Source organism: Rousettus aegyptiacus, unplaced genomic scaffold (assembly GCF_014176215.1).
Source record: "Rousettus aegyptiacus isolate mRouAeg1 unplaced genomic scaffold, mRouAeg1.p scaffold_m13_p_2, whole genome shotgun sequence".
Taxonomy (NCBI): Eukaryota; Metazoa; Chordata; class Mammalia; order Chiroptera; family Pteropodidae; genus Rousettus; species Rousettus aegyptiacus.
In genome coordinates, this window is record NW_023416295.1 from 170,188,050 (window position 1) to 170,216,004 (window position 27,955).

The 27,955-nt window shown below is 57.3% G+C and overlaps 1 protein-coding gene across 6 annotated transcripts; it reads right to left on the reverse strand.

Moving 5' to 3' along the window:
- On the reverse strand, positions 1-27,690 carry LOC107519258 (casein kinase I). 6 transcript variants are annotated; one of them, XM_036237485.1, is made up of 11 exons: positions 27,672-27,690; positions 19,730-19,817; positions 11,619-11,729; positions 11,351-11,499; positions 9,872-10,100; positions 9,067-9,237; positions 7,456-7,604; positions 3,200-3,392; positions 2,964-3,103; positions 2,168-2,233; positions 1-1,218 (listed from the first exon to the last, which is right to left on the reverse strand). In XM_036237485.1, exons 2-10 carry the CDS (start codon positions 19,803-19,805, stop codon positions 2,201-2,203), a joined length of 1,251 nt encoding a protein of 416 aa, XP_036093378.1. In that variant the 5' UTR covers positions 19,806-19,817; positions 27,672-27,690; the 3' UTR covers positions 1-1,218; positions 2,168-2,200. The 6 variants fall into 6 exon arrangements, with proteins under 6 accessions (XP_036093378.1, XP_036093379.1, XP_016017240.1 ...); XM_036237486.1 differs by lacking the exon at positions 27,672-27,690 and adding an exon at positions 24,255-24,273; XM_016161754.2 differs by lacking the exon at positions 27,672-27,690 and adding an exon at positions 23,189-23,441.
- Positions 27,691-27,955: the final 265 nt, after the last annotated feature.

The window sequence follows — 27,955 nt, forward strand, 5'->3', positions numbered from 1 at the left end:
TGCCACTTTATCCTTTTCTACTTTATTACTTCAAATTAACAACCACAATAAAGCTCAAAAAAGTCCAATATTTACACAGGAAAAAAGTACAAAATTCCCCCCAAAGTTCTTCAGTATTTTTTTTTCAGTTTTTTTAAATTACAAAGTAATAAAAAGCTTTGCTCTTTAATTAAAAAAAAAAAGGAAGAAAGGGGAAACAGAGGTAAATAAATTAGGAAATACACACACAGAGAAAACAAACAAAAATAAAGTAAAAACAGGTGTTAACTGGGAGGGATGGATAAATGTGGTACCCAGCCCTGACCCAGGCTCCTCTGAGAGGCAGGATGCAGGGAGGGGCGGCCCCAGGGGAGAGTCAGGACCAGGGAATTCATTTATAACCCAGGAGCCCGATGCTTTCTGGGAGTAGTATGCACGGATTCTGCCCTAAGACCAGGATAGGAGGACAGAGCTGCCTCAGGCTGATGACAGTCTGAGGGGTCGATGGTGGCAAGGGCCCTCTGTGCCCTTCTTGAGGGACATGGAGGTCACTGTCCACCCCATGTCCTTGTCGGGGATAAGAACAGAAATTCAGCCTGGCCGATGGCGCCGGTCCCTGCTGTCCTGGGATACAGGTCACATACATACATACACACACGCACACAAGGAATCTCGGCCCCCATCACCTCGCCACCCACTCCTTAAGGTCTCTGTGAAAAGGCAAGAGGGACCCAAACGCTCAGGCGGACACTAGAAAAAGCCCACACAGAAAGTCGGCCACCTTCATCTCAGGGAGTTGGGGGCTGTGCATGTCTCCTGTGGTTCTGAGGCTCGAGAACCTGGTGGGACCTGCCTCCAACCAACCAGACCATCAAGCCATTCCCCGAGCTGCTCGAGCAACCTCCTGACGGCTCTGGAGGACCCTCGAGGCTGAGATGCTCCCCTCCCAGCCAGTGTCAGCGTCAGCTGGGTCACGGCCTCGGCGTCTGGCACATGTAGCCCCACGTCTGGGGAGCCTCTGGCAGGCTGCAGGTTGTGGGCAGCAGGAAACGCAAAGGGACAAAAATCCTCGGTGCTGAGGGCATCCCATCTTCTCGCCGTTGGAAAAAAAAAAAAAAAAATCAAAGAAACAAAATCCATCGTCAGTTTTGTGCTGGGTTTTCTTCTCTTTTTTGTTCTTTTGAGTGGTTTTCTTCCCCATCTTCTTGTTGATTTTTAAAAGAAAATACAGTGAAGACACTAAAAACGGGAGAAAGACAGATTAGGGGCACATCTGCCTCTGGTCACCCATCTGCCAGACCCCCTCCAGCTCCTGTCCTCTTGTCCCCAAGTCTTTGAGCTGGTCCCGCTCTGGGGCGCGCAGGTGCTCCGTCCTCACAGGAAGGACACGATCTCTCTCCCTCCTCTGTCCTCTGGGTGAGCAGCCACCACGGTCACACACCTGCCGCGGACAGGCTGGTTTCTGGGTCTGAGGTCTGACGAAGGGCAGCTGGGCTTTATGTCCCCACTCTATCTGTGCAACGAATTTCTGCTGCTGTGAGGCCTGTCACGGGCACACGTTCCCAGGGAGCTGACTTTCCTCCACACACCCCCAAAGACCCCCCCTGCCGCCTCCCCTTCCCTAAGCCGGCCCCAGAGTGGAGAGCCTCTATACGTCATTTCAAGGCCTCCTGTAGCCATGGAAGTCTCATGAGGCTTGTGCTAGCCAAAGGGCCTCTCCTGGACTTTGGAGGCCAAGGGCTCTCTTTGATAAACGTCTAAGCACATGGCCCCGTTCTAAGTGCTTTGATTAAGAGTTTAACAGCCCAGAGGCTGAGATAGGGCTAAAGTCCCAGGGAGGTCAGGGTGTGCCCTCCCCACCCAACCATCTGGGCTCAGTCTCTGCTAGAAACCAACTTTCCAGAAGATGTTAAGGTAAAAGGGTGTGGTATGGAGGACTGGTTGAAGGACAGAGAAAGAGGTTTCCAGCAGAAATTGACAGGTGTGGGCCAGTCCTGCTCAGAGGAGGCCTTGACCTTGAATCTGGCAGGCTCTAAGGTTTTATTAAACTCCCATGAACATCTTCGTCCCGGGGTCCCTGGTACCACGGCCACACTTCACACCCCTTCACAACACACGCCAGACTCCTCCTGGAGCACGGGTGTCTCTAGACCTGGCTGGGCTGTGTCGGCAGCGGGCACCAACTCACCTAAGCAAATACTGGTCCAATGGTGGCTTCTCCTCACTTCCCGAGGTGGTCAAACGGCACGCTCGTCTTCGAGAGGGAAGGCAGAGACATGGGGAGGGGTGTAAGCTGCCGGCAGTGGCTACGTGGCAAGGCCCTCCCCACTGTGGAGCTCCACCCCAACCCCACCAAGGCCCTTGAGCCAAAGGAAGGGCTGTGTGATCTTGGCGACCTTAGAATGTACATAAGAACATTGCCCAGGCAGGCAAAACGGTTGTTCCAGGCCACACACGAGTCTGGCCAAGGGATGCCCAGCTCTCGGCCCATCCTGCTGAGGCTTCTCCACCGCAGGCGGGACCACCGTAGGTCTCCTGCCCACCTCTGCCAGCACACCTTCCTTGCTCAATCACCGATTCCCCCCTTCCATCGTCCTAGACCCAAACATGGCCCGTAAGTGGGGCCACCGACAGGGTCTGCCCACCCCTCTATCCTGTGCTGACCGGAACCTGCGGGTGCTTCCCAATGGCAGGGACCATGAGCCTCCCCTGTGAGCTCCCTGCGGCCCCCGCAGGCTGGGCCCCTGGCCGGGAGGGCTAGATCCCAGCTCCACCACTTGTTTGGGTAAGTTACTTCTGACTGTGCTGGGCAGGGCTAATCAGACCTCAGAAGATTAAAAGAAACCAAGTCTCCGCTCAACAAAAAGGGCTTGCTCCGAGGTCATTAGAATCGGAAAGAACAGGACCACCAGGCCTGACTCCATGCCGGGGGGGTCTCTGGCTCAGCTGTGAGGCATGGAGGGGCCGGTGCGAGGGCAGCTCACCTGTGAGGCTGAAATCCGGGAGACCTCTTGCCGCCCAGTGAGGTCGGAGGACGAAACGTTGGCCGGCGCTCCCCTGTGTAGCCTCATGCTCACCTTCCTCTCTCTGTCGACCCGTGAGATCGCTCTGGGAGACGTATTGCCTGGAGGGTGAGGCAGGGGGAACCGCCCTCAGTGTCTGGGGCATGGCCGCCCCGGCCCCCCGGGTCCCCAGCTCACGGCCTGAGGTCCCCGCTCACCAGCTTGCTGGATGCGGGAGGCTGGAGTAGAAGCCACAGGCTCGGCAGCACTGCGCAGCCGGTTGGCAGCGGCCCCCGTGGGCGGGCCGGGGGGCAGGGCTCGGGTCGCGGACCCGCGGAGCTGCCCCATCCTCTCCTCGCGCTCGTGCTCTCGCCGCTCCCTGTCCACGTCCTCGGGGTTCCGGGCTGCACCCTACGGGGAGGCAAGACGAGACCTGGTTAGCCCTGTGAGGTCAGGGTGCTCCGGGGTCCAGCGTCCCCGCAGGGCAGAACAGAGGGGAGAAGGCGAGGCAGGCCTCTTGGGGATGAGGCGTCGCAGAAGCCCTCTGGTCCAACCTCCTTCCCACAGAGCAGAAGCCTGCAGAGCCTGGAGATGACCCACGACCACGCCGTACCCAGAAACAAACTGCCGGAGGAAGGAGCAAGCTGGATGTGAGAGGCAGAGGGCAGTTGCGCGGCCCTGGTCTCAGGGGGCAGTCGGGGCTGGGAGGGCTAATGCCCTCAGGATGACCAAGGGCACACCTTGTCCCTCCCAACCAGGGCCCCTCTGAACACAGGGTGCCCTCAGCACAAGGTTTCCCAGCAGAGCAGAGCAGAGCTGGTGTTCAGAGGCCCAGAGAGGCTGACAAGGCCAGCAGAGGCCGGGCTTGGACTTGAACCAGGCTTCTCAGCCAAGGGATTTTTTTCAAAGAGCTGTTCGTCCCCTGTCCCTGGACCTGGCAATGGCTCTGGCTGGTGCTGTGGGGGCCACCACCAGGAGGCCCAGGGGACCCATACATATGCTGCCTGCCTCAGGATGGGAGCACGGGGGAGCCGGAAAAGGAATGGGCTAGAAGCCCCACCGAGGAAAAAAGACGCCCAGCAGATAAGCTGGAGCAGAAGGGGTGCAGGAGCCCCCAGGGGCCCTGCCATCCAGCCACTGCCACCCCGAGTGCAAGAGGAAAGGGGAAAGGCCCAGAGAGAGGGGCACAGCACGGGAGCGGTGCCCAGCCGCGTTACCTAGTTGGTCCTGGGGTCGTCCACAGGGAAGGGCAGGGGGCTGGCGTGAGGGGGGCCGCATCTGTGGAGAGAGCTGTGGGCTGAGTCGGGGCCTGGTCACGGGCCACGGGGTGCAGTCTCCTGCAACCCCGAGTCTCTCCAGGAGGCCTGGCTGAGAAGGCCCTACAGTCCTTGGGAAATGTGGGTGGGGGTGGCCCTTGCCTTTACGCAACTCTGAGGGACAGTGGCTGCGGATCAGAACGATCCCTGAATTCCAGCGAGGAACCGAAGCCCAGAGAGGCCTCATGACCTGCCACGACTCGTGGCAGGGCTGGGATGTGAACTCAGGCCTCTGCCACCCAGTCCTGCCCTGCCCTCTGTACACCTAGAGGACTTTGCAGAACATTTGAGAAATTAAAATCCCCATCTTCCCACCCACAAGTCTGTTCAGGCAGGCAGACAGCAGGCCTGGGACCGCCATGGCTCTAACCCCTGACCTCCGGTCTTCCCCTGACACGCCCACCCACTCAGCCACAGGCTGGCAGAGAGCAACTCGGCTAGAACCACGCAAAGCCTGAGCCATCAGAGCTGCGGCGCCCACTCATGAAACCTCCTGTGGGCAGCAGGAATTCGTTCCCTGGGCAGAGAAACTGAAGCTCAGTGATGCCATGTGACATGCTCAGAGGTGCCCCTGCCCTTTGCGACTCTGGGGGGCTCAGGCCAAGGCCAGCCCCAAGAGAGAGGATGAGCTACTCTCCATGTTTCCTTCCAACCCAAGCGACGCCTCAAGAAACGCAAACCAGAGAGATCTCTTGGCTTTTATTTATCCACGAAAAAACACCAAGGCCGACATCTAAGCCACACGAGCATCCACCTGCGCCGTGTGGACCCTCGTCCTTGGATGTGACAAGTTTCTTCCTGGCTGGCTGGTTGGGCGGGCCTCGGAACGGCAGCTGTGTGTGCTGCGAGCGGCATCGCGGGCTCCAGGCGTCCGGGAGTCCAGCGCCCTGCTACAAGGTGGCCACTCCAAGGAGGAGGCTCTCGGTCAAGGGTGGGATCCTTTCTACAGGACTGTCTGCAGCCCATGGTGCCCAGCATGGTGTCCAGTCTGCTAGAAGGTGCTGCTTAGGGCTTCGTGTAGGGTGGTATGGTGTGGGAAGGTCCTGGTTTCAGGATGAAACGTGTGGAAGGTCCCCGTCGTGGGTCTGCAGATGCTTCTGCTAGGGCGTGGGGGCGGGTGAGCTCACCACAGTGGTGACGAGGTCGAAGGCACCCATGTATCCAGTCCGACGGCCTTCAAGTCAGAGGTTGGTGCAGGATGAAGCCGTTGGTGCAGCTGCTCGTCTTCAGACCCCAGGGCCTGCTTCACTGGGGACCCCGGGAAGGGGTCAGAGTCCCAGCACTGGGTGGGGAGGGTGTTCCTGGCTTGGCCTGAGACAAGGTTTTGTCGGCCATAGGGTCCAATGAGAGGCTCTGTAAGAAGCCATCTATGTAGCACCGTCCCACAGAACTTTCTGTGACAATGGACAAGTTCACGTCTGCCTCGCCAGATATGGAAGCCACTAGCAGCCGCTTGTGGCTCCTGAGAACTTGAAAGGTGGTGAGTGCAACTGAGGAGCTACGTTTCCAGCTCCGATCAATTGTAACTAAAAATTGGCCACATGTAGCTAGTGGCTGCCGTGCTGAATGGCACAGATCCTGACAACACGAAACCAGCCCTTGGAGCCGAACTGAGAGAAGGACCAAGCCCATCCCGGAACCAGACTCTGGAATGACTTTCTGCACAGACGAGCGAGTGCCCACCCTCCCTGAGTGATGACCCGGCCCGGGGCCCTCAGCCACGCGCCCAGCTGGAAGGGCCGGCGAACGGCGCCCCACTGCCCACCTCCCACCCCCACCCCTTAGGTCCGTTCTCTGCCCGGCTTCTGTCCCACTTAGGGAGCAGTACCAGACCGCCGTCTGAGATCCAGAAGGAGGAGAGGCACGAGACCACACGTCGCTCCCGGCATGCAGGAGACGAGGCCTCCGACCGAAGCCCCGCCGCCGCGGGTCAAGGGCACCGCGATGAAAGGAGAGGCACACCAGAATGGAGCGCGGAACAGGTGGGAGACGTTTAATAAGTTCAGGTTCGATACAGAGGCCGCCGCCGGGGTCTGGCTGTAGCTGCTCCCGGTGCCCGATCCCAGGCCCCTCCAGGGCAGTGAACATCATTCCTCCTTCCGGCTCTGTTCATCGGCAGCTGCTCCATCCCCAAAAATCTCGTGGCAGGGCTTTGTCCACCATGCCCTCTCCACTGACCCCCTCCGCGCCAAGAGACACCTCCTCAGGCCTGGCCCCGATGGGCTCGGGCACATCTGGTACTTTCAGAACTGGGGCCCTGGAGTCCAGACCACAGGCCAGTAGTTTTGGGGGGGCAGCTCCTCCACCTCCTCCACTTCCTCCATCAGCCTACCTGGGGGGCCCTGGGTGCCCAGGGGCGCCGGGCACCTGGAAGGGACACACAAAGCACAGCAGAGGCTCAGCCTCTCGTGCTCGCCTGGTCAAGAGGTAAATCCTGGAAAGACCGGGCCTTGGGGAGTCCTTACCAGTAGGTGGGCGAGCACGTGGGCCCAGCACAGGGGCGGAAGTGGGGGCGGGGCCGTGCCATAGCTTCACTGTCACAGGGCTGAGCCTGGCTCGAAGAAGCCCCCTTTTTCCAGAAGAGACGTGAGACAAGTCATGCAATTTCAGATTCAGGCGCTCCAGGCACAGCCGACGACTGCTTCTCACCACCCCACCCCCGACTCTCAAAAGAGGGAGACAGAACCACCACCTAGCAAGGCCCAGGGTCCCACGGCCAGGAAGACAGACACCACACTGAATGGGTCCAGGCTGGCCCGAGGGGCCGCGGAGAAGGCAGCCACTTGGGACGTGCAGAACAACAAGAGTAGGAAGGTGTAGGCCACGAGCAAGACGGCAGGGGGACCTGCCAGCGCCATCCGCGCCCAGCCGCGGGCACGCAGGAGGGACCGGAGGCCCAGCCAGGCTCTCCCGACTCTGGTGGGAGGTGGCACCCCGCCTGGGCCCAGCCGACCGTGGCGGCGCACACCGTCGGCACTGATGAGAGAGCAGGGCGGGGAGCGCAGGGGCTCCGGGGCCCGAGTGAGGCCGCTCGCGCAGTCCAGCTCATAGCTCCCGTTTTTGGGGAGCCCCGCCCACCACAGGGTCACTTTGGCCTTGTGAGTCAGGGCCTGCCCTGTCCAGTCCCCCAAGCCCGCCTTGGCCTCCAGGTGACTCACGAATTTGAGCATGTTCCAGTCGAAGACGTAGTCGTAGGAGAAGCCCTGCCGGTGGAAGAGGTTGCGGAAGAGCTGGCGCAGGTACGAGTAGTCAGGCTTGTCGTCGAACCGCAGGGAGCGGCAGAAGTTGAGGTATGTTGAGAACTCGGCTGCAGTTACGGGGACAGAAGAAGCCATTGTGAGGCCCACACGCCCAGGGCACTCAGCAGCCGGCACTGTCCCAACCTCCCACTGTCCCTACGAAGACTTTCAGTCTCAGCGGGGGCAAGATGAAGAGAGAACGGAACTATGGCCCTGCCCGTGGTGAAGAAACCCTAGCCTGCCTGTGAGCGGAGCCTCTGAAGACTCATCGAGAACAAGTGAAGACCCGTAAACGATGAACGAGCAGCCCAGCTCAGTAACCGGGCGCTGTAAGACCCCAGATCGCAGCTCTTCACCTGCCCTCGTCAAACACTGGATCTGGAGGTCATGGAGGTGGGTGACCGATCAACTGCTGTCATAAACTCAAACGACAGTGAAAAGCCCGATGGGAACTCTCGACATGACCTAAGCCAAAGGAAGAAGACTTCCATTTCCTTCTCTGAAAATCAGGAGCAAGAGAGGGCCTTCATTAAGATAACAGAAAACATGTAACACAGAGCTCCTCGAACCCTTGTCATTTCTTAAGTGATTAGAACACCTCTTGTTCCAATGTTTGGTCTTTGACCCCATCCCTGATGCAGGGCTCTTAAAACCTAAAACCTTGTAAATTCTAAGGGGCAAGAGCACCAAGGGTACATTTCGTTCTAATGAGGTGACTCTGGGTGGGCTCCTGGATGGGGGATGGTCACCGGAAAGACCAAGCCATCATCAGAAGCTTGGAATTTCCAGCCCCACCCCCAGCCGCCACAAAAATTCCAAAAGTATTGGGTTTGGAGATCTTCCAGGTGGATGAACATATCTAACTCCAGCAGGGTGACACACCCCAACTCCACAGGGACAGAAGCTCCTGCACTTGGGACCCTCCCAGATATATGTCTCTCTTCATCTGGTTGTTGATCTGCACCATTTATAACATCCTTCGATAAACTGGTAAATGTGTTTCCCTGAGTTCCATGAATTAATCAAACCCGAGAAGAGGGTACTGGGAACCTCATATTTATAGCCAATCAGTCGGAAGCACAGGTGGTAACCTGGACTCGCAACTGACATCCGAGGCGTGGTGAGAACAGTTCTGATGGACCTTAACCTATGGGATCCGACACTATCATCAGGTAACAGTGTCAGAATTGAGTTAAAGAGTAGGACATCCGGCTGGTGTCACTGAAAACTGCTGGGTGGGGAGGAAAAAAACCCACACATTTGGTAACCAGAAGTGTCAGAAATGGAGTGTTTTGTGGGAGAGTGAAGGAAACTCAGAAGGACAGACTCGTTTTCCTAACACTCAGCCCCTGAGAGACAATACGGGAACATGGGTCGGGGAATACGGACTAGTTAACGACCAGGCTTCTCGTTGTGCCCAAGGAGTGACAGAGAACACACAATGTTCTGGAGTCTGGGGCAGTGCCTTATCTTCCCCTCAGAAAGGGCCTCAGGCGGCCCGAGGCTGACCGCCTCCCCAGGGCTACTCACAGGGGTAGCCTTTGCAGAGGACCTCGATGGGCGTCGACATCTTCTTCTCGCTGATCCGCTCATACTTCTGGCGCTTGGTGGCCGCTTTGAGGCCCTGCCAGGGCAGCGAGCCCAGGTTGAAGTACATGAGCACGTAGCCCAGACTCTCCAGGTCGTCTCGACGGCTTTGCTCTGCACGGAGGGTCAAGGACAAGGTGAGGGGCAGGGTTCACTTGAGCTCCTGGTCGATGGGGGCCAGGACCCCCCTCTTCCAGGACATGCTTCTTGACTGAGGAGGAACGGCCCACCCTGTGTAGCCAGCACGCCCCCTCCCCATCGCATGCTGGCTTGCTGCGACCGTTGTCACAAAGGGGCACTGCATTTATTATTCCTACAGAGAAGGGGCCTGAGGTTGAGCTTTCTCAACCCAATCCAGGCCTAGCTTTTCCAGTTCAGCATTCGTTCATTTGACAGCGACGCAGTGGGCACCTGGTGCCTCCCTGCCTGGCCTACCTCGTGGATAGGGCACAAGCTGTGGCATCAGACAGGGCTGGGGTCAAATGCAGCTTTGGCACTTGCTAAGTCACATGACCTTATGCAACCTGTTACCCGTGAGCCTGTGTTTCCCACTCTATGATGATGGGGAACTTCCTGCCCGACTCTACAAGGCTGCTGTGGGGGTGAAGGCACTCAGCATGCCACGGCTCTTCTTTGAAGGGGAAGACCTGGCTTCGTGGCAAGCTGGGGGAACATCCAGGCGGCAGGAAGCCAGGGCCCTGGCCGACAGCCCACGGGCGCACTCTGCCCGCCGGCCTCCCTCACTCACCAATGCCCAGGTGGGTGTTGATGGAGGCGTAGCGGGCAGTGCCGGTCAAGTTCTTGTTTTCCCGGTAGGGAATGTGCTGGTGGGTGCGGGCGTCACGGTACTTCTTGGCCAGGCCGAAGTCGATGATGTACACCAGGTTGCCCTTCTTCCCCAGCCCCATGAGAAAGTTGTCGGGCTTGACATCCCGGTGTATGAAGTTCTTGGAGTGGATGTACTCAATGCGGCTGATCTGGGGGACGGGAGGACAGCAAGTCAGTCAGGGAGTGCTCCACGTAGGGGTCTTCGCCAAGCACTCTGGGCCCTGGACTGGGGGCTGTGGGCTGGGGCCGTAGAGATGGAAAACGCATACAAGCTCCCAGCCCTGGGAAAGGGAGAAAGATCTGTCTGCAACTATGTAAGATGAGTTCAAAGGGCAGGTTGGAGAAGGCTTCCTGGAGGAAGTGACATTAGAGAGGTCCTCTGAAGGAGGAGTTTGCCAAGTTTGCTGAGACTCAGGGAAGAGAGCAAGGTAGGAAAACTTAATGGCGAGATCTAGAAATGAAACCCACAAAGGCATCTGGGTGCCTGCAGGAGCCTCGCCTGCCTGGCTCTATTCCTCAGGGGACTTGGGAAACCGGAGTCAGAGAGGCATTTCAGAGGTGGTTCTGGCAACTAGAGGAGGGTGGGGAGAAGCGGGAGCACCAGGGAAGCCTGAATCTGGCAAGGCTGACAGAAAACAAGACGAGATACAGGATGTCAGGATGTGTCCTCTGGCTTCCAACGTACGACAGAGTTGGGAGTGTACACGGCCCCTTCTTTAAACAATTTGGGGGTGCGGAAGACACCTAAAGTAACATACATGCACACTCTATGTCCTCTGGCAGGTCAGTCCCTCCCTGGGCCTCAGACTCCAGTAAATCGAAGGGTTTGTTTGGCCTGGTTATTTCCTAAACCTCTTCTGAGTCTCACACCCTATGAGAATTGACCCTCCTCTGCACACACACGCTTAGCCTAAAACTGCAGCATGTCTGCAGACTTTTCGCAGGCCAGGCACAGACCCGAACCCCCGCATAACCAGATCTCCACGCACCGTTCCAAGTCCAAAAGCCTATGCTTTTATATTTTGAAGTTTTCCTCTTCTGAGTTTATAAAGGGTTTGGAACCTAAGGACCGCTCGTCAGTGGGCATCTGCTCTGGTCCACACACTGCGTGGAGTCCCACATGACCCCACGACAGTCTAGCAGGTCTGGAGCTGGGCCTGGAAATCTGCATTTACCCCCTTGCCATTTTACAGCTGATGATTAAGGCCCCCTGATTCAGGAACCAGACCTGACTTATGTCCTTCATCACTGCCTCCTGCTCTGGCATCCTTCAGAGGCAGGAGGCAGGGCTGGTACCCTGTGCCCACGGGCATAAAAGGGCAGCGGAGGTCAGAAGGGAAGCGTCAAGGCCGGCAGGCCCCAGCGTCCCCCGGCCGGGTTGGGTCAGAGGGGTACTCACCATCTGGTCGGCCAGGAGCAGCACCGTCTTGAGGCTGAACTTGCGGGAGCAGAAGTTGAAGAGGTCCTCGAGGCTGGGCCCCAGCAGCTCCATGACCATGACGTTGTAGTCACCCTCGGCCCCGCACCACTTGATGGACGGGATTCCCACTGTGGGCCGGGAAGCAGGGCTGTCAAGGGCTGTCTTTCCCGGCCCCGGACCCCTCTCTCCCTCGGCGCATGTCCTCAGGCTCCCCACGCTGCCTGCCCGACCCCCTCGTGCCTCTCACCTCCCCCCTGCATCATCTTGTAGAACTTGCTCTCGATATGCAGCTGGGGGTGCTTCGTTTTCACACACTCGAGCTTGATGGCAACTTCTTCACCAGAAGCAATGTTGGCACCTGCCAGGGGTGGGGGAAGCAAGGGACAGGGTCACCCTCAGCTGGGCCGACAGCCCCAAGTCAGCACCACCTTGTGTCTGCATCTGAGAGGTTCGGTACTCCTTGGGGGAGGCTGGAAAGGTGGCAGAGGGCTCAGCATTGTAGCCGAGGGAAGCAGAGCGGATTGTGGGGCACAGAAGTGCACCTGACCCTGCTCAGAGAGCAAGAACTGGTGCACGTACAAAGGGAAGGAAATGAGGAACTAGGGACCATTCAGAGAACCACAGGCTGGTGCAAGACGGCCGGATGCGCGGGGGGCCGGGGTGGGGCCACGAAAGGCTCACAGGCCACATCAGGGGAAGGGGAACCTTGTCCTGGAGAGTGGGGGCCACCGAGCTGGAAAGGTGAGGCCAGTGGGGTGTTGGCTGTGGAGGAGAGACTGGGGCAGCGCGAGGCTCTGTCTCAGGAAGTCACAAAACTCAAATCCGAACTGCATCTTGCCTCAGTTTCCCCGGCTATAATAATAATGCGTGGGCCGAGTTGGAGGGCCAGGGGCTAGGCTGAGAGAGCACCTCCTTCTCAGGCCAGGCGTGACTTTAGCTGCAGTTAACGAAGACAGTGTCGTCTTAGCACACAGATAAAGCAGGAAGTCTAGAAGACAGGTCGACTGGAAGAATTTAGGAAAGGATAAAGCTGGACCCTCAACTCAGAGGACAAGATGGGGCTGTGCCATCGATGTCCTGGGAACAACTGGACACCACGGCTCATGCCACACACCAGGAGAAATCGCAAGGGGAGCAAAAGTTTGTATAAAAAAATAAAAGGTGGGGTGTGAGGTGGCCCAAGCACCCGGAAACCAGGTTGGCATTTACCGAGTGAGGTCGAACACACGCGGACCCGTGAGCAAGCGAGCCGGCTCCCAAGTATGTGCTCGCAGAAACGTGTGAGCGCCAGGAGGACACGGCGCCGAGGACCCGGATGTCCAGCGGCAGGGGAATGGCTGCATGGTGAAGCAGGGGCAAGGAGCGGATGCCCGCGGCCCGCAACAGCCGGGTGGCCCCCAGCATCTGAACACTGAGCACGGGAGCGCGGGGAGCTGCGCTGGTCAGAAGAGCCGGCCGGCCGGCCGCGGACGTGCGCCTGCGCGCGGCGCGGAACATCCTTAAGCCGCGAAGAAAGAATACACGCGGGTACATGGTTCGGCGCCCACAAACCTTAAGAACATTGTGCTACGCGAATAACCCAGACACAGAAGGGCAGAATACTGTACGGCTCCGTTACACGAAATATCCAGAACAGGCAAATCCACAGAGAAAGAAAGTAGGGCCGCCGGTGGCTGTCAGGGGGCTTGGGGAAGGGGAAGTAGGGACCACGCCTGTTTAACAGGAGGAGGTGCAGGGTTTTTCTCTGAGCGGGGGAGATAAAAATGTTTGGTACCAGATAGTGATGGTGGTTGCCCAACACTGGGAACGCACTAAATGCCACTGAATTGTGCACTTTAAAAATGGTTAATTTGATGTTATGTGAATTCCACCTCAATTTCTTAAAAAAGAGGAAAGACAGAGCGCAAGCACATTTCTCTTTGTCTCAACTCCTTGTATAGCACTGAAATACATATAATTTAGGGATATAAATGCGATAAAACTCTTTAACAAAAGTGTAATTTAAAACATCAGGTAATGGTTCCCTCTGTGGGGCGCGGGGCAAAGGACAGGATGGGGCGGGTTACCAGGGGCCTTTCCAGGTGACAGGCATGCCCTCCTCCAGCTGCGTGGTACGAAGGGAGCCTGGCGCATATTTTATGTGTATCCTTTTGTATCCATTAGACATTTAATAACAAATAAACAATGAAATGTTTTTTTAAAAAATAAAAACATTATGAAACATTAGAAGGGATAATTGTCTTTTAATTTTGGAGTACACAAGGCTGTTTCTCCCTGACTTAAAATTCAGAAGCCACTAAAAAATAATGGCTTCATCACCTCCAAGAAAAGGAATCCCTCCTCCACGGCAACAACACCAGAAACAAAGTCCTAAGAAAAACATACTGTAACTTCTCAGCAGCAAAGAGCTAGCTAGTATCATTATCGCCAATATATAACAGCTCCTATACATTGGTAGGAAAAAGACAAAAACCTCAATAGCAAATAGAGTAAAGGATGCAAACAGGCACTCCACAGAGAAAGAAATCATAAATACAAAAGCGGCTTACTCATATGAAAAGATGCTTAAGCTCCTTGTAAGAAAAATGCAAATTAAAATGATCCTGACAGACTGTTTTTCACCTATGATGAGCAAAAGCCCCACCGTAAAAATAACATGCGTGTCTGCCTCTCATGGGGCGGTGGGGCAGCGGGCACTCCTCCCCAGGTGGTCTGAGTCCCCACTGAGGGCGGGCGACCTGCCCCGACACAGCACCTCCTCTGGAGTTTACTGGACACCCTTACACGGTGCAGAATAGGGCCTGGACCAGGCAGTCCTCGGCAGGCTGTTTGCAATAGCAAAAGCTTGGAAGTAACCCAAAAGTCCATCATTCTGGGGACTGGTTAAATAAAGAATGGCCCATCCATAAAACAGAATACAATGGAGAAAGAATGAGGAACCGCTCTGGGCAGAAGTAGAAAGATCTCAAAGATACAGGAAGTGAAAAAGCAAAGTAGAGAACACTAAGTATCTCTTTTCAGTTAAAAAAAAAAAAAAAGTCAGAAATAATATGTATCTGTGTTTGGTCCTATCTACTAAAAGAAACACCGAAAAGAAACATGAGAACCAGTAAGGACTGGACCCATCTGGACCGGAGGGGAGGACATCTCACTGTATACCACGTTATGAGCTGTCATTTTTTCCTAACCTTTGTTGAGATAGAATTCACATACTGTGCACAGTTACTCCTTTAAAGTGTACAATTCGGTGGTTTTTAGCACATTCACAAGGTTGTGCAATCCTCACCACAATCAATTTTAGAAAGTTTTCATCATCCCCCAACACCCATACCGTTAGCAGCCCCTCCATGTCCCTCCTCCCCGACCCCCCGGCTCCAGGCAACCACTAATCCGCTTCCTGTGTCTGGGGATGTGCCTGTTCTGGACATTTCATAGAAACTGAATCACGCACTCTGTGATCTTCTGTGACTGGCTTCTTCCGCGTGACACGTTCTTGTGTTTTGGTTTTTGGTTTTGTGTGTTTTCACTTTTGAGCCACATGAAATACAATTTAAATTTAAAAAGCAGATTACTAAACCCAGTGAGCAATGGCGGAGAAAGTGCTGTCCAGACTGTAAAGTGCTTCTGACACATCGACATCCCTGGGGAGAGCTGCACGTGTCCCCGGGAGACAGTGAGGACGTGGCACGGAGAGGAGCTGGGGCCGACTGAACGCAGTCCGCTGGCCGTGCCCTCTCCCCCACCTACACGAGAGCAGGGTGCCACCTGATGCCGCCACCTCCAAACCAAGGCACCCGATCAAGTCAATTTACCCCTCTGAGCCCCCGGCACCCTATCTGTCAGGGATGACAGTACCCAGGTCATCGGGGTGTTCGGAGGTGTCAACAGGCTTAGCAGTATGCCTGGCCCACGGTACGTGCCCAAGGAACGTTAGGTTTGATGACAAGTACCAATCCCTGTGCTTCAGAGATGAGCGCGAGACGTCCTGACAGTAAGCAGGTCAGCTGAAGGAAGGGAACAGGCCATCGGTATGCGGCGGGAAAGGGGAGCCTCCTTGGCGGGAGGCTGCAGGGGCTCCTGGGGCCCGAGCAGGACTGTGCCAGACAGCTGTGACAGCACATGCAAAGTCCTGACAAGAGTGGGGTACGGTGAACCCTGAGTGGTAGCTGAAGATGACAGTGGGGGAGGGGAACAGGGGAGAGGTCGGGAGGGTCTCAGATGCCGAGTGAGGACCCTGGCCTTTAGCTTGACACTCCGGGGCCAGGCACAGATGCCGATCACAGGGTTTCTCAGCCCTCGCCCCACTGATGGGCTGTGTTGTGGGGGGCTGTCCTGGGGGCTGCAGGCTGTTTAGCAGCATCCCTGACCTCTACCCGCTGGCCGCCTGTAGTTCTCCCCTTTCCTGAGCTAAAACATCAAAAATGTCTCCAGACCTTGTCAAATGTCCCCTGTGGGACAAAATCCCCTCTTCTCCTCGTCAAGACCCACGATGAAAGGGCTGGAGTGGACTACAGGGGGACAAGGGGACCCAAGGCTGTTGCCACTGTCTAGACGAGAGCTGATGGTGGCCCCCTGTCCAGATGGGGCAGGGTCTTCCACACTCACGATCAGCAGATATGTGCAGGGAGGGGAAGGGCTGGGGAGAGAGCCCTTCCCCGAGACGAGGCGGAGTGCAGAGGAGCCTTTTACACCCCTGAACCCTTATACCATCCTGCAAGGGCCACTTTGTAGCTCTGTTCCACACATGGGAAATCGAGACGCCAAAGGTCAATGACTGCCACAAAACTTCCCCCCTGGGACAAGGACCCAAACTGCTGGGCAAAGTCTTCTGACCCCCACCAAGTGCTGGAAACCTGTCACAGCCCCCGCCTCCCCCCGCAACGGGTCCCACCAAACCCCTTCACTGCCTCTGAATTCTACTGGGAAGCTGCCAGCCTTTACTCTGATCTCCCTTAATTCTCGCAACTGCTGAGTGAGGCTCAGAAAGGTTGAGTAACTGGCCCGAGGTCACACAGAACTGGTTGGGCGAGACCCAGGATTTGAAACCTAGACCCCAAGCCTCTGTTTTCTTTTTTCCCTCTCTATTCCAATTCCCTAGCATCTCATTCATTCAAGCAACAGACGCATACCGCGCCCTGGACCAGATGAAGCAGCCCTGCCTGGCGGAACTCAGCTCACCTTCTGTGGGAGGACCCGCGGCTCTCTGTGACTCAGTGAAAAGCGCCAGGGCGGGGGACGTAGAGGTGACCCACCACTCAGACACAGCAGTTCTGTGTGGGGATGGGCCCGTCTGGAAAATGAACTTGGACACAGAGAAGGGCTTGGACCTGGCCAGCCCTAGAGGGTCTGGGACCTCGTGGAGCTCTAGGAGAGACGGATGACCACCTGCACGTGGGGGCTGGCTTGGACACCCACACAGACACAAGGACACAATCAGGAACCGGGAGGTGGGAGGTGAAGCACCCCCAAACCACCTCGTGGGCAGCACCGTTCCCTCCCCATTTAGAACCAAGGACCAGAGATTAAGAGGTCTAGGCAGTTCCCAAGGACACACGGCCAGTGGCTGGCAGAGAGGGCACAGGCTTCGCCACTCTGGACTCTGTGCAGGCCATCTGAGGCCCGAACGAAGCTGGCCCCGTTCTCCTGGTACCCCCTCATGATGCCGCCAGGAGGGAGAGGGGGCCCAAAGAGGAGCTGTGGGCCTCGAAGCCACATCCACGCTGGGCCTTCAGTTGCTCCTGGAAAGCCAGGACCGGAGACCGCACCCCGCCCCACCTGCAGAGGCCATCTGGAGTCGGGCCCTGGCACTGGCACCAGCGACACAAATATGGCCAGAGCTTTGAACAAAGGGAGCCAAGCAGGGCCAGCCAGGGAGGCCACACAATCACCACCATCCCCACGCCAGCAAGACATGGGCCCAGCAAGGAGCTGGCAGGACCCTGAGGCAGGCCAGGGCCCCCAAGGCCCACATACCCAGCAAAAGCTGGACAGCCAGAGGAGAATGGGCTCCCTCCTTCCACTCAAGCCCCAAAAGACGTTTTGACAGTAGCGAATCCCAGCTGAGAGGGAGGGCTGAGGGGGGACACAGTGTAAAAGCACTACTAGCGGGCCAAGCGTGTGGGGTTTTGCTCACTGGGATCTAATTGTTTCTCACCACCTGGGAGTCCTCACACCCCCATTTTACAGACGAGCAAGCCGAGGCCGGCAAATCAAGGGCACACCAAACCGTGGCAGAACTTACTCCAGAGCCTGAATGAGAGTAAATCTGGCCCTAATTTCAAAAATGAATTAGATGACTTTTTGATAAACAAGAAATCCTGTGCCCAGGGAGTTCCAGCCACATGGACCAAGGACACTGACTTTCTGAGTGGCCTTGGGTTGCCCCTCCCCATCTGTGGGCCTCAGTCTCCCTTCTGCAAAAAGAAGGCCCTGGACTGGGTGCTGTCTAGGAGCCGGTGTGTGTCTGTGCCCCAAACTGCCTCTCCACGCCCTCTGCCCTCAAGCAGGTGGCTCGAGGCTTCAGTCCTGAGTCCAGGAGCCTCCATAAGAGGGTTCTTTACGCTCGTCCCAATTTCACAATCGCTAAGGAGGTGGTTACCCCATTTCACAGGTGGGAATGCTGAGGCTCAGAGAGAGAAAGTGACTTATCCCAGGTCTTACAGCAAATGAGAAGTAGACTGGAGACCTGAACCTGGACCTGTCCCCAATCCCGACCTCCTTCTATCCTGCCCTAAGCGAGGCCACTTCGTATGCCTTTGCACGTGACAGCCTCCATCTCCTCATTCGTATTTTGAGAGGCCTTCACTAAACACCCGCTCCGAGCAAGCCACATGCTGGAAGAGAAGGTGGACGCACACCGATGCCTGCGGGCCCCGGAGGAGCTGGGGGCCAGAGGGGACCTCGCCAGCGGTGCCGACCCGCACCGTTCCTCCCCTCTGCTCTGAGCTCCAGCGGCGTTTACAGAGGAAGAGGAGCTACTAGGCGCCCAGCAATGAACTGCACATCCAGCTGGCGCTTCACAGTTTACGACGCTTACTCATGTCATCTGCGCCTCACGACAGCCCTAGGTCAGCCAGGCATCATCACGCAGACTTTCTAGATGGGCACACGGAAGCGCGAAGCAGCTGCACGAAGCCAGGCCTGGCACGCAGGTCTGTCTGATGTCTACTTCCCACGTTCTGTCCTCTACGGTCTCTCATCCGGAGGGCTGGAGGTATAAAAGCTGCTTTTTCCAGCTTTCAAGAGAAACCCTAGGGGCCAAGTTGACCATGATGCTCCTGCTTCTTGATGTGTGAAATGGGGACAGTATGGTACCATTTCTTGACGCTGCTGCGAGGGGAGACCATGTTCACAAAGGGCCCTGCCCAGCACCGAGTATGTGCTCGGAGACCATGTGCACCCCCTCCCTGTCCCCTCTGATGGGAGAAGGGACGGCTCACTGACTAGCAGAGTTCATACCCATCAGGGCAGAGAACCCTCCCCACAAAGCTCTGAATCAATGAGCATGGCGCACCGACCTGTCGGTCTCCTCTGCTCAGGACAGAATTTATTTACTTTCCAAGGACACAGGGACAGGAGTGAGGAGAGGCCCAGGGGCTGGCCGCCTTGCTCTAACAACTCCGACTGACCATGACCAACATGACATCTCCCCTGAGAATCAGCAACTGCAAAGGGCGGGCTGTGACTCTGACTGTGCCTTTGGGCAGCTGAGAAAGTGGCATTTGAAGGCACGAGCCTCTTTATTACTGACGCAGGGGCAAGGACAGGGGCAAGATGTCCCTGATTTGTTTAAAATAACAAAACGAGAGCAAACGCATACTTTCAACAGGAAGCGCATCCGGAGAGAGCTATCCTAAAAGCTAAGACCCCTGCCTCCCCCGAGGTTACTGGGCAAGCCTGCGTCATTCCGAAGCCTGCCTGGGCTAAATTCCAGGAGGCCAGACCACAGGAAGGGGGCCTAGCTGGAAAATGCAGTAGCCCAGACCTGTCTGTCCACCAGCATTCTTCTCCCAGGAGGCAAGAGACAAGGAACTCCCCCAGCCTGGGCTCTCCCACGCTCAGCGGGAGTTGAGACCTAGGGCATCTACAGCTGGAACCAGACTTAACTATCCCCCTCTGCCAGCCTGTGGCAATCAGGAAGCCCCTGTGCGAGGAAGCCCTGAGCCTGCCTCACTCCAACCTGTAGCTTCCCTCTCCGCCTGGGATGGCCCTAGGGACAAAATGACCAGAACATGCCACTACAGCTCCAGGATCAACTTCTGACTCCGGAGCCTATAATCCTGGCATTTTTCCTCCTCTTTGTCCCCAAGGCTGTTCCAGGGGCTCCAGAACCACCAAGCTAGAGCCAGGGACACTTACCCAGGTAGATATCTCCGAAGGACCCACTCCCGATCTTCCGGCCCAGGCGGTACTTGTTCCCCACACGGAGCTCCATGGTTCACGCTGGCTGTGGAGGGAAGCAGAAACACTGGGGTCAGAGGAGCCGGGAAGGGAGGCGGGCCTGCAGGACTCCACCCCTCCCCCACCGAAGGCCAGGCAGGGCCGCCAGGAACTGGGAGACCCGCATTATCCCTCCCACTGTCCAGAGAGAAATGCGGGCCTCGCTTTGCCTGAGGGCGATCAAGTGTCAGGTGGCCTGAGAGCCTCCACATGCAAGCAAGGCTGAGGCAGGCCCGAAACAGGTTTCAGCAGAGCCAGACAGAGGTGGAACTGGAGGTGAGGCCCAGGAGGAAACGCTGGAGGACCCTCACTCAGGGACCCCCCAACAGAAGCCTCTCGGGGGCAGGCCGGCCACAATGGGCCAAAACCTTGAAAGGAAAATCAAGGACAAAGGAGGTCATGGGGAGGGGACACAGGAGCTGATCATCCTGGGGGTGCTACCATGGCAACCACCAGAAAGTTCCAACCTCCAGGGATGGGAGGACAAGTTGAACAGACAGTCCCTAAGGAGCTCCTCAACCCCTTTAGGACTCAGAAATTACAGGGTTGCCCTGGCTCCATCCCCAGCCTGGGCTTCTAGCGCCAAGAACTGGAGGCCAGGCGGCCGCAGCCTGGCCTGGTCTTCCCAGTGGCCAGACCCTGCCAGCCCAGACGTGCCCTGCAGGATGGACGCCCCCTTCTGCCTTCCAGCTGTCTCCCTCTCCCACCCTCGCGACACCGAGAACCTCAGGCCCGCTGTCCTGCACATATTTCTTTGGACGGACTGTTTAGGGGACTGGATTCCTTCAAGCCTAGGACCCTTAGGAGGGTCTTCTAAGAGGCAACTGAACGACTGAGGGGACCCAAGCCAGGTTTTTAGCCTCCAGCTTCCGAGGGGTGGGAAGAGAGGTCTGGGGCAGAAGGCTGAGAGAGAGGTGCTGATCTGAACAGCTTCCTTACTGCCTGTGCCCCAATCTGAGCGCCCAAGCCTATGGGACATCTGGGTCCCTGGTAGAGACCCCTTTGCTCTGGCCTGGGGCAAAGGTCTGGGCACTCTGGGGTCCTGGCCAGCAGAGGAGGAAACTCAATGGCCAGGGGGCAGTTTCTGCTGTGCAGGGATAGACAGGGAGAGGAATGGGGGACCCCTAAGACTTCAGAGTGTCTACGAGGAGACAGAAGCCTACCAAGGGGGGCCTCCGTCTACGGACAGGGAGCTCAGGCCAGAGAGGCCACGCCTCCTGCCCCGCAGCCCCCAGCAGCACGTTGGTGGCAGCCTCCTCACCTAGGACCCACATGGGGTACCCGCCACACTACCTAGCGGCCTCAAACCCTCACAAAGAGGACTTATTTCATGCCAAGCCTGGAAGGCAAAGAGGAAGACAGAAAGCAGCCCTGCCAGGCAGAGGCTCTGCCCCTTCTCCACGCGGAGCACTAGCCCCCAGAGCCAGACCCGCCTGGGAGGGGCGGTGAGGGACGTCCACAGACGGGCAGGCTACGGCTCTCCACCCGGGACCAAGAACTGCCCGGGACACACATCCAGGCCCAGCACCTGGTTCCCAGGGAGCTGCCACTAGCCCTTCCCCAATGGCCACAAGGAAGTAGCCTCCACCCGAGGGCTGGCCAAACTCTGGGCGCTCAACCAAGGGCCTCTGCCCACACGCCTGGCTGGTCCCAGCTGAGGTGCCGGGGCTGCCGGCCGAACACTCCGCATTTGCAGGAAACTCACCCGCCACACACCTCACATCCACGCCATCCCCTGTGTACACTCCAAAAAAGAAAGCCAGCAGACGCGCACCGTGAGCCCTGCTAGGGCGGGGGGTGGGGGGGGGGCGCGGGTGTGTACACACACACAAACACCCCCCCAGTCTGCGCTCCGCCAACGCCAATTCAGAAACCACACATGGCAGCCGGGAAGCCGCAGGTTCGGAAAGGAACATAAATACACCCGCATCCTATATTACATAAATACCCACGCCGGGTTATATAAATACCCGTGCCCTCCGTCTGGGCGTCTTACATAAATACACTGCACATGAACCCCAGCCCCTCCCCACTCACCGGGCTGCCCGCAGGGAAGGGGGTAAGAGAGGGTGCCAACCATCCACCCTCCAGGAAACCAAGACTGCTTTTTTCTTGGCCACCCAGACCCCGGGGAGAGCCTAGACTGTCCCAGCACCGTCCCCCAAAAGCGGCCAGAGGAGAAAGGACTGAGTGAGGTAGGGGAGAGGCTCTCCAGTTCTTTGCTGCTTCTCCCATGATGGGGGAGGAGGGAGAGAAACAAAGTATAAAAAAAAAAAAAAAAAAAAAAAAGGCCGACATGAAGACTCTGGAGTTTCAGCTGGTTAAAACTAGACAAACTACCAAGCAACAGGACACAGGGACAGTTTCCCCACTCCCGGCCTCCACCCCCCGCCCCGGTCTGGGCCCTTGTCACTGGACCACTAAAATAAAAATTGGAGGGGCATCCGAGACACGGAGGCAAAGGAGCCCCAAACACAGGCATTTTGGGGTGCAACTTAGACACTGTGGATCCCCTTCCTCTCTTCCCGGGTCCTTCTCCCTGAGAGAGGCTGCAGCCAAGAATAAAATACGCAAGAAAACTAAAGGAAAGTTGGGGAAGGGGGCTCACCCCACTTTGAGTTTGGGTGTGAAGAGGAGCCTGGGAATCCTCTCTCTAGAGACACCCTGACAGAGTTTTACGTTCCACAGAGACTTGCAAAACATGGATTTTTCACACGCAGAAATGCGAGAATCCGATTTGATAAATAACCCCCACCCCTTTCTTTCTCTCCACAAAGGAAAACAGAATCAGTGGCCGGGTGACCACACACCCCCTCACCTCAGGGCCCCCAAGCACCGCCGTGCAACATGAGGGCGCAGCCTTGCTGACCCCCAGGTCTGGAGCAGAGAGCCAGGAGGAGAGGGGGGAGGCGCTGCTGATTGTCCGGTGAAACAGACAGACAGAAGCCAAGGGTTTTGCCGAGAAGCTCAAATCAAGTGTCTGTTCCCCCCAGTACCCAGTCCCGGACCCCCTCCCCCGACGTCGGCAAATCGCAGCCCGGGGGTGGCCGCCTCCGCCGGCTGGGGCCTTCAAGGGTCCAACTGGGTGAGGGGGAGGCGGGCCGGACTTAGTGGGGGGCCTCCCCCCGGCAAGCCTGCAAAATAACAGTCACCCCCCTCCTCCTCCTCCTCGGCCCCAGCCGCGCCTTTGTCCTCGCAGGGGCGAGCGGGCGGCGCCCGGACTGGCCCCCTCCCCCGTTCCCGAGTGCGAACGAACGTGCGGGTGTCTGCCCTGCCCTCCCCTCCCTTCCCTCTCGCGCAAAAACAAAGAGGCGGAGGGGTCCCCGTTTCCCCCTGGGTTTGCGCCCCTCCGCGAGACCCCGGCCCCCCAATATTTACCCTGCAGGGAAGGCGCGGGTGCCGGGCCGCTGCTCGGGGGGCTGCCGCGGGCGGGGGCGGCCCGCCGGGGCGGATGCCGGAGGATTCGCGGAGCCGCCCGGCGCGCCAGCCTCTCCCGGCCCAGCCGCCGCCGCCGCCGCCGCGCTCCGCTCCGCTCGGCCCCGGCCGGGCTCTGGCTCTGGGTCCTCGCCGCCGCCGCCTCCCTCCTCTCGGCCCTCCTGCCCGCCCGCCCCCGCCGCCGGCTCGCGCGCTCCCGCCCCGCGCGCGCCCGCCGGCTCCCATTGAGCCCCGGGCCCGCCCGCTGATGTCATCCCCGGCCCGCCGCCGCCGCCCCGGAGGATTTAAAGGGCCCGCGCCTTCCGCTCTCGGGGACGTTGGGGGACCGCAGTCGGGAAACACGGTCCCCCTAGCTGCACGAGGAGCGCCTCGCGGGAACTCGGCCTTCGGGTGGGGCTAGGGCGCACACCCAGACACTGCCACCCTGCTCCCGTCTGGGGCGCAGGTGGGGGTGAGGAGGGGGGCGCACAGAAAGCTGGGGTGTTCTAGACCCAAGCCTCCTCTCGCTCCCCACCCCCAGCCGGGTTCTCTCGCAGAGTGGCAGCGGCCCCTCCGAAGGCCGGTGGTGACTGCGTGGTTGAAAAACGGAGACTGTTTAGAGAGTTCGGGCTCACTGCGACTTCCGGCTCGGGGTGCTGCAGAGACCACAGGCCAGGTCGATTCGCCAGCGAAAGATGTGACGGGACAGCCCAGGGGCGGAAGGACGCTGACAAAAGGCCCAGAGAGGTCGCCGGGGCTCGGCGACACTCTCGCCCCATGGAAAAATCAAAGGCAAAGAGCTGTGTCTAGTCTCTCTGCCCTCTCCCAGCAGCTCAGACTGCGCTGGGCGCAGAGCCGACTCTCAAACCCTACCCCTCCTCTCACTCGTGTAATGAGGGACCGCACACACTGCCTTGGCACCGACGCTTGAGTCAGGGTCCCGAGTTCCGGGCTCGGGCCGCCATATCCGCAAATCGGGAAGGACCCCTCCCCCGCCGGGTCACAAGGAGAATTAATTAAGGCTTCCTACCGGCTTCCAGAGTAGCCATGAAAGTTTCCAGGGCAGAGTTATTAAAACGATGGTATTTACACTGCGCTGTGCAAAGCTCCAAATGATGACACACATCCATTCCTACACACAACTGTGATTGGGCGTACAAAACCCCAAGTGCTCTGCATCCAGTCCCGGAAGCATGGGTGCTGGGAAGGAAGAGTTACTTCCATAATAACCACATCTTGCCTCAAGCCTGAGGGACTTAGTCACACATTGTCCAGACCAGTGGGGACCCCACAGACCAGGCTGTCTGTCACCAAGCAGTAAACTGTGGTCCGGATGAGTAAGGGGTTTGCCTAGAACCACATGGCACACCAAGATGGCTCCGTTCTCCCAATGGTCCCGGGGATCACGAGTCTATCAGGATTTTGTTTCCAAGAGCAGGAGAATGAGGATCGGCCTTCTCCCAGGAGGTCTGCAGTGGTCCACTGGAGACCTGCCCTCAGTGCCACCTTTAATGGAGCAGGTGGTCACCGGCCAAGGTGGTGGGCTTTGCTTGGCCTGCATTGTTTTTTTTTTTTTTGATATTTCTTTTGTTAATTGGTTCCCAATGTTTTAAAATGAGATATCATGTCACAGGTTCACATTCCCCACTTCTCTGAGAGCACTGGGAGGACTGGTAACGCTGAGCCCAAACTCACACCCAGCCTGGGAAGCAGCCACCTTCCTCAGTCACAGCCCAAGGGCCCCTTCTTGTTTCCTCACAGCGCTTGTCTTCCCTGTTTTTATGACTCCCTTCACCCCCTGGAGGTCCTAGAGGCCACCCGCCACACTTCGCTGCCAGCGCCCTTCCTTTTGTTATCTGTTTTCATGCCAGTCTGACCGACACTGACTCCTGGGGCTCTGTTTCCAGTGTCCAGGGGTGCCAGCCCGCTCCGTGGCTGCACATTCTCCTAAAGTGAGACGCGGTGCCCAAGCAGAGAGACCCTGGCACCACTGAGTAGAGGTGGAATGTACCCCTGCATCCTCCTTCCTTACCACCCCAACCTTCCAGCCTAGGTCTGGCTTCCCATTTACAGGCCTTCCCGCTCCGGGAAGGGACTAGGCACTTCTCCAGCACCGACTGATCACCTGGCATAGGAAGAGGCGGTTATCTTATTTAATCCTCTCAAACAATAACAGATTAAATCCTACTCTTTTTTTCCCCTTGGTTTAGCCATGGAATCTGAGACTCCTAACTGTGCTTGCCTACAGACACACATTAACCACAAGTTTCCCTTCCCAATCTTGTCACATGCTCCCCTCCCCATTCCAGAACTTGTAACCACCAACCCCCCAGGTTAAAGATCCTGGTCAGTTCCCCGGGCTAACCAGTCTTAAGACCTGCTCCTCCCTGCTGTCCCTACCCACTGTCTCCCTTAGAAGGATGCTCCCCACGTCCCATTCCTGATTAGCTATTTGTGGGCCCAAGTTTATCTCCTTCCTACTCCCCTCAGAGACCAACCTTCTGAAGAGCTCTGCAGCTCAACTCTAAGGAGAAACAAAAGGTAACACAAAAGCCAGCAGAGGAATGAAGGCAGTTCCTAAGAGAAAGAAATTCTACTGAGTTCTAGCAGCCTGACTTCTCTCGAGGATAGGTTCTCAGTGATTCCTTCTGGGACATAACTCCCAACTTTAAGCCCTAGGGTGTGACCAGCTTGAGTCCTAGTAGCCCCCTTCCTACACACCCACCTAGAAGATGTACTTAGGCCTGGAACAGTAGTTGTCAGAGAAGCCCCAGCTCATGTGGATCCCTCCCTGGGGTTTAGCTGCTCTGCAAGGCATCAGGAGAAGTGGTCCCTCAGCATCTTTCCAATTTGACATTTCGTACCTATTTCCTTGGCACTCTTAGGCTGGGGTCCTCAAGGACAGCCCTGGAGCTGTCACATCGTGAGGATATGACACAGGAAGCCAGCAAAGGGGAGAAAGATTTCAGTCCTCCCAAAGGGATCTGCAGCCTGAGTCTCGACTTGGGCACCTTGGATTTACTACCCATCCGGGGCAGTCCTTAAACGGGCTCTGCACAACCTACTCCCCGAGGCTGTCCTCCAGCTTCAGGGTCTTAGCACGGGCTGTTCCCACTGCCCGCTATGCTCTTCCCTCAGATACCTCATGGCTCATTCCCTCACTCCCTCCGATCTTGATTCTCAATCGCCTTGGCAGAGAGACCAACCCCCAGCCCCCCGCCCCCCGCCTCAAGGCACTGCCTCCTCCCCGTCTCTGCCTCATGTTTTCCCCTTGCACTTAGCACACTATCTAACATATTTTACACGATACTTATTTGAATTTTTTTTTTTGGGGGGGGGTCCGAGTTCCCACTAGAATGTAAGTTGCGTGAAGGCAGGGAGTTCTCGCTATTTGGGGGCACCACTGTGTCACCAGTATCAAGAATAGCGTCCGGCACTTGGGTGGTATTCAACACATATGAGCTGAATGAGTGCATGGATTTCGAAGGACCAGCCTCCACTCTCTTTGACAAAACATTAAGAGCTTTCATTTAGTTAAATACCTACTGTGTGCCGGGCCCTCTATGAGACACATTACCCGCATTGAATCATTCAACCCTTACATCCACCCTCAGTGGCGAGAGAGGCCTGGCAGAGCCCATGCCCTCGTCCGCTTCACTCAGGCTAGTGGAGAACACAGTTCCGAGACAAGTCCCTGTCCCCCTCGATCAGACTCCTGAGCCCCTCTACTAGAGGAGCAATTCTGGGCCCTAGTCAAAAGCCACAAGGGCCCAAGGCACTCATTTAGTCTAATTCCATGATTTTATAGGAAGAAGGACTTAGACCCAGGGAGCTTTGCTCAAGGTCACAGAGAGAGCCCTAGACAGTAGCCTGTGGTGGGTACGAAGCTGTCTTTGAATGCCGACTCTGCCACTGTTTAACTGCGTGACCCTAGAAAAGTTCCTTAAACTCTCTGAGCCTCCTTTGTAAAGGGGATCATATAGATGATCGTGCACAAAAACGACTTAGCCCAGAGGAAGCTCTGAGTGCCAGGAAGATGGAGGTCCCGTTGCTGCTCGGAGGAGCAGGCAGGGGGTGAAATCCAGCCCCCCTTTCTTGGACTCCTGGCACCTCACGCTGTGTCTCCACCTTCTGCTTCCCCTGGAGGGGCCTCCACCAGCCCCTTCGAAGTGGGGTGGGTTGGAGGTCTGCAAACCTGGGTGGCCCAGGTGAGCCACTGGCCTTCCCCACCCTCTGACTTCCCGTGGCCTTGGCTCCAGGAGTGCCCTGCAGGAAGTTTCTCTGGGGCTTTCATCTTCTCGGCTGCTACTTGTGAGCGGCCCACGTGGGGTCTGCTCTGAGAGGTCCCCCAGGCCTGCCAGCCTAAAGATGCTGGCTCAGGGCACCGTCGTAACCCAGCAAGGCCTCAGCTCCTTGCCCCCAGCCCCTTCCACGACGTTCCACCCACCTCCGCCTGCTTCCAGGGCAGCGCCCTGTCTCCCATCGGCGCCTTGGCCCCGGCCTCTCCAGACTCCGCTGCTTTCAGATGCTTCTCCCGGGTGACCTCACCACATCGTCATGTCTGGTCAAATCATCCCCCAGAAGTGGGTCCTCCCTCCTCCTCCATCTCCAGCGGAGAGGCGGCAGAGCAGGGTAGTGAGAGGCCTGGACCAGGGGCCAGGAGGCTGGGTTGCAGCGCCAGCTCAGCCACTGAGTTTTCAAGGGAACTTTGAGAATTCACAGCCCTTCTCT

Excerpts from the sequence above, each read along its gene's own strand:
- LOC107519258 (XM_036237485.1), bottom strand. The coding sequence starts at position 19,805 with ATGGAGCTCCGTGTGGGGAACAAGTACCGCCTGGGCCGGAAGATCGGG. Across the intron at positions 10,101-11,350 it reads TGCTCCTGGCCGACCAGATG|ATCAGCCGCATTGAGTACAT; the intron begins GTGAGTACCCCT and ends CCCGTCCCCCAG. Across the intron at positions 9,238-9,871 it reads CAACACCCACCTGGGCATTG|AGCAAAGCCGTCGAGACGAC; the intron begins GTGAGTGAGGGA and ends CCCTCCGTGCAG.